The following is a 9,373-nucleotide window of genomic DNA, read 5'->3' as shown; positions in this document are numbered from 1 at the left end:
TGATGAAGATTATGGGAATGATTTTCTTAATGATGATAAAAATGTTGAAGATTATGATCAAGGGAAATGTTCTGGTGGTCGGGGGGATGGAAGTGGTCCACATGAGGGCAATATTGGTAAAAATCACGTTGAAGGTAAAAGTGATTATGATGAAGATGATGAACAAGGAAGTGGAAGTGGATGTATTAAGGAAGAGGACATGAATTTAAATTCTGTTGTCGAAAATGTTACTAAGATTGTGGGTCTAATTGATAGCCAGGAAGGTGTATCTTTTAGTCAATTTATTTGCGATCCAGTTGTTCAAAGTTTTCTTAAAACTTTGGATCAAGGTAGTCATATGTTATTATTATATATTGTTTAATCATATATGATTTTAATTTTTTATATTTGAATTTTAAAGGTACTGATGGTTGTTTAAATCATAAACTAGTAGAAGATGATGTGAATTTGAATTTGACTGGTATTGATGACGTTAAGTGTTTATTTATGTATTTTTAATACATAAAATATATATAAATATGTTATATAGATGATTCATTTATGATTTTAATAATTTAGGGACTATAAATTTGGGTGAGGATGATCATAAGAATAAAGTAATTTCAGATTGTACTATTGATAAAATTATTGTAGCAAAGAAGGATGGAGAATGTGAATATGTTGAAGATTGTTCAAATAAAAATAAAGATGGAGGAAATTTGTTTATAATTATTGCTTATTTATATATATTTGTGTTTATAATTATTGTTTATTCATATATGATTTTTATAATTTTATTGGGTAGAAAATGTTGAAGATTGTGCAAATAAAAACAATGATTCAAATGAGACTCGATCATTGAAAAATGATCTTGTTCCAAGTTTTAGTCTTAGATTTAGTCAAGATTTTGAAGGTTCCAAGAAGTCATCTCAAAGTCAAATTTCTTCTAAACGGATGATAATGAAAAAGATTAAGGATAGAGTTATTTTGGGAAACCCAAGTGCTGGTCCAGAGTGTGTTATTCTAAATGCTGATGTTATTGATGCTAGTCCAGTTTCTTTTGCACCCCCTTTGGTTACATTAGAAGGACCATCAAAACCTGTTTATGGCAAACATAAAGATATAAATGAAGAAGCAACCTCAGTAGTGGATGTCAAAGGAAAGAGATAATTGAAGTTTTCTTATGTTTATAAGTCACCATTTAAGGAAAGGTTGATTGATTTTAAACCTTGTTTGACGCAAGTAGAAAATGTTGTTTGTGAATGGCTTTTCAGTCTTCAAGGAAATCTAGGGTAATTTTTTTTAATATAATTTTTATTTTTATAATTATATTTTTTTCTTTTAAATAACATTTAAATAAATATATACAGGGATATTGTATTGCTTATGGAAACATATGTTATTGGGTTTAGAGCTAATTATGAAAGTCTTTATAAAAAAACCCATTTGCATGTTAGTGTTCTTGACTCATGGTCTCGTATACTAAATCATGAAGAGAAATTCAGATATGTTGTTAATTCTCCACTCAGATTGTTCATGAAATCTGACACTGTAAGTTTTTATTTTATTATTAATAATTTTTTTATTAAATATTTACATGTTATTATATAATCATTTATGATTTTCTTATATTACAGACTTTGTTATTTGAATATACTCATTTGAATGAAATTGGAAAATATAAAGTTTTCTAGGAGAGTTTTTCTCGCAGTGTTTGTGGTGATAGAGACTTGAAGGTTTTGAAGGATGTTGATATGGTATATTTGTTTTTTTATACATACATACATACATATATATATATATATATATATATATATATATATATATATATATATTATTTCTAATATTAGAAATGTTGATGTTAGGTATTTTTCCCGGTTTTGAGGCATGAGCACATATATCTTATTGTTATGAATCTTAAGAAACGTGCTTTTGAGGTTATTGATAATGGTGCAGATGATGCTGATTTCGATGATAAGTATGGTGCAGTTTTTAAACCTCTTGTAAGTTTCAAACGATATTTATTCTTTAAATTTGAAATCATATATGATATATTTTATAATTATTATACTTATATTTTTCTGACTTGAAATCATATATGATTTTCAGAAAAAGTATTTTTTGAAGTATCTAAAAGAGATCGATCATGTTAAAGCAAATGAAATGGCTGATAAAAGTATTGCTCTAGTAAGATTGACAATGCTATGGAGGACAATTTATAACAAAGTGGATTGTGGAGTTTTTGCTATGAGACATATGGAGAGTTATTTTGGAGAAAAATGTTCCAAATGGAAATGTGGTCTTCCAAAAGAAGGTGGTTCTCAAGAAAAAATTATGGAAAAGTTGAGAATGAAATATGCAGCAGCAATCTTAACTTCTGAGATTAATACAAAGTGTGATGATGTGTTGAAAGCTGCATATGAGTATCAAAAAGTTGATCAAAAGATTCGTGGTACGCATGCATATGATGCTAAATGGAATATAGAAAGAAGGTTGTCAAATTTTTTTTGATTGAATATTTTCTTATTGATGATGTTATAAGAACAAGGTTGTTTATGTTGTGTATGTTATGGATATTGTGAAGAATGTTTGTCTTTATGATGATGGAAAACAAGTTAATATGTATTTTGGTAGATTTTATTATCTAAGTTTGTTTGTGTGAATTATGTTATTGAATGTTAATCATAAGTGATTATGTTATATTTTTATATGTAATTTATGTTTTTACTATTGATTATATGTTGCTTATATGTAATCATTATCGATTGTATCGATTATTTTTTTTATTTTTTTGTAATCATAAATGATTATATTTGTTGTACAACACATTATAATTTATTATATCTTTTTCTTGATAAGTGAACTTATCTTTACTGCATGGAATACATCACCATGCAGAATCTTATCTTTGTAAGATTTTATTTTTGTTTTTTAGTGGTTGTATTGAAGAATATTTTCTTTATAAATGAAAACTAAAGTTGGTAGCCTCATGCTATGCCTTATATTTCTTCAAAGATGAGTCCTTATAATTAGTTTTGTTTATTAATTTCTTCAATTTTTATATATCGCCATTATCTATTTATGATCTAAACAACTTCCATTTTGTTTCAGGTAAAATATGGAGTCTATAAGTCTAAAAGAACTAATTTTACTGTATCTAATAACATGTTCCCCATTTTTTCAAGATTCTTGTTCTTTTATTTGTAGCTAGATTTTCATACGGATTGTAGCTGACTCCAAGAACGCCTCTTCCACCATTACTTAAAAAGTTTGTCTTCATTGAACATATCAGATCTTTACTAGATGTCTTTGAAGTAGAGGAATGTTGTTCATTTAAAGAGTATTTCTTTTTAATGAACAACATTTCTCTACATCGGATATGTAGTAAAGATTTGTTAGGTTCAATGGAGATAATCTTTCTAAGTAATGGTGGAATACTTCTTGGAGTCAACTACAATCTGTATGAAAATCTAGCTAGGAATATGAAGAATAAGAATCTTGGAAAATTGGGAACTTGATATTTGAGACTTGTGAAATTTTTTGTTATTAAATATTTTATCATGTTTGATGTTATTCTATGATGATCAATATTGTTATCTTTAGATTTTTTTATTAGCAGTGTTGTATATTTGTTAGGAACAATGTTGTTGTATATGGTTATATGTAATGGTTAGATGTTTTTTATGTGTAATCATATTTTTAATCACTTATGATTAAACAAAACATATGACGTAGTACTACATAATATTTTATGATTTTACAGATGAATATTGTATATGGTTATGTGTAATGATTACATGTATTGAATAATAGTTATATGTAATCTTAAATGCTTGTAGTAACATTTAATAAAAGTTTAATCATGAATGAATATATTATCAAATCAAAGAAAGAATTATCAAAGTAGACTAAATCCAGAAGATAAAATCATAGTAAATTCTGTTTTATAAAAAGAGTAAAGTGTACTAAACAAAAAGTATATTATTTTGAAAAAAAATTATGACTTATTCATTATTGATTAAAGTAGTAAATATCTATGTAGCTTTTGATGATTGTTCTGCTGCAAGTTTGATTAGGCATGTCCGCAAGTTATGAGGAGCCCTTTCTCCACATCCTGAGCATCTTCTTGTTTGCTTGTTTGAATTTTTATAGGCTATATCTGCTGCACTTTGAATTCTACTTTTCTTTTCGCATCCTTTATTGCTTTGACATTTGGAACATTGATGTCAATGTCTTTTGGAATAGTTATGCCCATAAGCTTTCCTACATCTTCAACATTTGTCCTATTTTTCTGCAATTCATTTGTAGGATCGTTTTCATATTCCTTCAGCATGCTTTCTGTTTTCTTAACAAACAAATCCATTTTTTCTTTATTTTTTCTTACGTATTCCAAACATGCTTCCAAGTTGTACTATGCTTGATTGACAGATCTGTTAATTTCACTGTCTCCTGTATCATATACATGTCTACCAAAATTATAATGCCTTGATATCACATCCTTTCTCCAACGATTCTCAATGTACTATTCAAGTATCTCCTTAATTCCATGTTTCATGAGTATGTTGAATGCATGTCTGCACAAAGTCCCAAAGCGGTTGAAGTGTTCACATGTACATTTTACATCATTTTTTGGAAGTTTTATTTCTACCTGTTCAAAATAAAATTAAAGCATTAAGTGTTTTATAATCATAAATGAATATTTTTTTTATATTATGTGCTGATTCAACAAAAATTAAAATAAGAATATATTACCTCAAACTCTGTTTTTAGATCACTGTTTTTGTTCAGTTATTCCACTTTGTATAACTCCCATTCATTTTTTGTTGCAAGATATTTGTATTGGCAGTACCAGGAACCTTTGTAGATTTCTTTATGTACTTCATAAAACAATGTACTTGTATAAACTTTTGCAGCATGTTTTTCTATTGGTCGTGGTGAAATAAATTTATATACCGCCTTCTTTGTTTGATGATCAAGCTCTTGTTGTGTATTTCTCTGTTTTTGAATTGCTATGTCATAGTTCATCATGAAATGTAAAAGTAAATTTCCAGATTGAGAGTAAGTGTTGAAGAAGGAATTCATGCTTTCTGATCTAGAAGTGGTTTTCATCAATCCAGACATTCTTGTGTCACTGAAGTATGTAGGTATCCATTTGTCACGTAATTCAAACATATCATTGAACCATCTTTTATCTTCCAGATTGAATTCATTAATAATCAAATCCCACTTCTTTTCAAATTCATCAGGTTTGATATGCATGTTCCAGACAAGCTTGTTAAATCTTTTCTTGAAGTCTTTGTTTTTAAATAAATCGCCAATAATTTGTGAAAGAACAATGTTACTTATATAAGTATAAATTATATACCTATTTTGATATATCATATATGGTTAATCATTTATCATATATGTACTGCAATTATATATGATTAATGTAATTTAGGATATATCATATATGATTCATCATATATCATATATGTATTGTAATCATATATGATTATTTAATCATATATGATTAATCATATATGTTTAATCATATATGATTAATGTAATTTAGGATATATCATTTATGATTCATCATATATCATATATGTATTGTAATCATATATGATTATTTAATCATATATGATTAATCATATATCATATATGTACTGTAATCATATATGATTACTGTAATGTAGGATATATCATGCATGATTAATCATATATCATATACGTACTGTAATCATATATGATTAATCATATATCATTAATCATATATGATTAATCATATATGATTATATTGTATCATCATAATCATAGTATGATATATGATAACTTATATTATTATAATCATATATAATCATATATGATTATATAATCATATTATTAACATACTTAATTATATATCATTATATCAATCATATATAATTAAGTACTTTAATAATATGATTATATAATCATATAAGATTATATACTGTATTATCATATTACATACTATGTAATCATATATGTTCATGCAGTATGGTGTTTGATAATTCATATTATTAGAATAGTTAATCATATATGATTAATTATATATGGTTATATAGTATGATATCTGATAAGTCATATATAAATCATCTGTCATAATACTATATAATCATATATAATTATATAATGTATTTTTATTATACCTTTGCTTGTAGTTTTTTCATTATGTGCCACATGCATAGTATGTGTCATGAATTTGGTAAGATAGATTTTACTGCTTGTTTTATTGCTACATCTTGATCAGTAAGAACAATTTTTGGTGCTTTCCCTTCATGAGCTCTAAGAAAAGCTTTAAGCAGCCATTCATACGACTCAATTGTCTCTCTACTCAGCAACCTAACAGCAACAGTAACTGATTTCTTGTGGTGGTCAACTGCGGTGAATGGAACAAATACCATTTTAAACCTATATAAAGAAAATGTTTTAGTACAATCATATTTGATTAATAGTATGTTTGAATTTATATACATTAACTTACTTATTTGTTCTAAAAGTGGCATCAAAAGATATAACTTCTCCAAACTCTGCATAAAAAGCCTTTTCTCTTTCATCTGCCCAAAACATAGCAACCAACAGATCTCCATCACGTAGGAACTCAAATGAATAATTTGGGTAATGATCTCTACGATCATTCATTTTGTTTATCATTATTTGAGCATCCTTGTAACATAAGATTCTATTTACTCCTCTCCTCAAGTTTTTGTAGTCTATTACCTTCGTTCCTACATATTCATATCCTCCTTTCAAAACTGCTCGTATTTTGTGATCCATTGTCGGACAAATTTTAGCTTTTGATGCACGTACTACAAACTCTTTTTCAGAATATGACATCTTTCTTTCCTTTTTCGTATAAGGTCTTTCCTCAATACATTCCAGTGGGTGGTTGTGCATTTCAAAGAATTTCTTAACTTTCTAATCTGTTGTTCCATAAACATTTTCAAATATAATCTTTGTTGTACACCAAGTAATTAGCTTTTTTGAATTTGGTATCCTCTTGACAGAACTTGTAGCCAACGTATCACAAGGTTTTGGTTTATCCTTGCCACCCCTATTGCATATAACATATTTTTCTTTTATTATTTGGCTATTGTATTTTGATTGGCTACTCAGTCTTGTATGAAAACCTGCCATTTCTGCATAATCAGTATACATTTTTATTGCCAAATTTAGTGATTTGAAAACACTGTTTACAAGTGGTACAAATTATGTAGGGACATCTAAGTTATATTCAGATTCTTCAATTATGTTACTGCAATATGATTCATTTGTTGAATTGGAACTTTCACCTAATAAAAGAAGGGAATGACAAATATGTTATTATATAATTTTATGTTGTAATAATCATATGTGATTAACGATATGTATTTATATTTTCGTATAAAAAATCATATATGATTTTAGATATTAATATATTGTTAGATGTTAAATCATATTTATTTGTACATTGTATTATATGATTGATCATATAATATATTGTGTAATCATAAATGATTATACGTATCAATTTATAAATAATCATACTAGATATTGTTTAATCATGTCATGTAATATGTAGTATTAAAACGAATTAGTTGTACCTTCAATACGAATCGTAGTTCGAAGTTCTTCAGAAGTGAAAGAAATTGGATCGATTTATTCGTCGTTAGGAGATGAATTGATTTAAGCTATAATATTATCAGTTGCGATCGACTTGTCAATTTCTTTTGGATGCAACATTATTTATGAAAGTTGATTTTGATTCGATTTTCAAATGCTTTGTTTACGATTGCGAGGTGCTTGTTTCTTCGATTTGAGGTTTGTATCTCGTATTTATGAGGATATGAACCGATGCTCTATTTCGATCGTTTTTTTCGATTTGAAGATTGCAAATAATTTGATAACAAATTTAGTAAAAATAGGTTCTTTTTTATTATATTGAATTAGTTGTTGAAGATTGGATTATATGATTACGTGACTATTACTGAAAATCGATGATTTAGCGATATGATGATTTTTAGAGAAGGAAGTTGTCCGCTTTCTCAACATTAATTTGAAGTTTACTATTATACCTCTTAATCATTTAACAGTTGACATTAAGTTCCATTGGCTGATATTTAATCTCACAATCTCTAATTTTTTATTAATCTCAAGGGAACCATCCCCTATATATATATATATATATATATATATATATATATATATATATATATATATATATATATATATATATATATATATATATATATATATATATATATATATATATATATATGGAAAAGTTCAATAGAAAACTATAATTATTGGTTCTTCAAGGAACCAAATCTTTTTATCAATTTCTATAATTTATTCTTTATCGAAAAAAAATTCAAAAATATCTAAATACATATATTAACATTATGAATGTGAAACATATTTTTCGTATTCACCGTGTGAATCCGGATTCACGTTGTGAATTTTCAAAGATTCACATTGTGAATTTCACATAAAAAAAATCGAATTTTATATCATTAGAAAAATGATAGAAAGCTACGAATTTTTATATTTTTAGTTTTTTTTATAAAAAATAAGTTCTAAAAGTTGGAAAAAAGATTGGTCCTTGGTTCCTTAATTATGGTTCTCTATTGAACCTCACCATATATATATATATATATATATATATATATATATATATATATATATATATATATATATATATATATATATATATATAAAGTGAAACATTATTATTCGGTTAGGAATAGTAATTCTAATATAATATATCTAAACTAAAGTACCAAGATACTTTTAAAAGCTATTTAAAATCTTTTGGATTATTTATTTTTTTATTTAAAATAAAAATTTTAACATTAAAGCGCCAAATTTTGGTTTCATTTACCAAGTTGTTTATTAAATATATTCAAAGATGTAACTATCTGAATTTAGAAAATAACTCTAGCCGAATTGGAAAGAGTGTTTATGTTTACTCATTATTTGTTTGAATTACGATTTTTGCTTCTTTTGTTAGGTGATTTACATTATTATATAAAAAAATGTAACTAAAGGTCTATTTTTATTTTTCGATCATTCATTTTATGATAGCCTTATAAATATACGATTAATGGTATTTTCTATAGTTACATATTCATAGAAATTTTAAAATAAAAACAATTTACTTTGATGTCAAAACAACCATAACACGGATGTAAACAAACGAATATAAATAAACGAACTACACTAAGATTCATATTAATTTTTTTAACTAAGGTAACAATTTTTTTCATGTTTGTTCATTTACTAAAAAACGAATATAAACGAACTTCCCTTCAAATAAATCATGAACCATTCGTTAAATGTTTAGTTCAAATTAAAAATGTCCCTAATTAGAACTTTTAAATTCCATGCATATAAGAAACATATATTTTTGAAC

At 26.0% G+C, this 9,373-nt stretch overlaps 2 protein-coding genes across 2 annotated transcripts; both read right to left on the bottom strand.

Moving 5' to 3' along the window:
- Window positions 1-4,501: 4,501 nt before the first annotated feature.
- LOC145009690 (protein FAR-RED IMPAIRED RESPONSE 1-like) lies at window positions 4,502-5,238 on the bottom strand. The gene is made up of 3 exons (XM_078968330.1): window positions 4,836-5,238; window positions 4,732-4,739; window positions 4,502-4,627 (listed from the first exon to the last, which is right to left on the bottom strand). Exons 1-3 carry the CDS (start codon window positions 5,236-5,238, stop codon window positions 4,502-4,504), a joined length of 537 nt encoding a protein of 178 aa, XP_078824456.1.
- Window positions 5,239-6,176: 938 nt separating this feature from the next.
- Window positions 6,177-6,819, bottom strand: LOC145009689 (protein FAR-RED IMPAIRED RESPONSE 1-like). The gene is made up of 2 exons (XM_078968329.1): window positions 6,467-6,819; window positions 6,177-6,393 (listed from the first exon to the last, which is right to left on the bottom strand). The coding sequence occupies exons 1-2, from the start codon at window positions 6,817-6,819 to the stop codon at window positions 6,177-6,179; spliced, it is 570 nt and encodes a 189-aa protein (XP_078824455.1).
- Between the last annotated feature and the right edge of the window lie 2,554 nt (window positions 6,820-9,373).

The sequence above is a fragment of the Lactuca saligna genome, chromosome 8 (genome assembly GCF_052625555.1).
Source record: "Lactuca saligna cultivar CGN05327 chromosome 8, ASM5262555v1, whole genome shotgun sequence".
NCBI lineage: Eukaryota > Viridiplantae > Streptophyta > Magnoliopsida > Asterales > Asteraceae > Lactuca > Lactuca saligna.
This window is presented reverse-complemented; position numbering and strand designations above follow the sequence as displayed.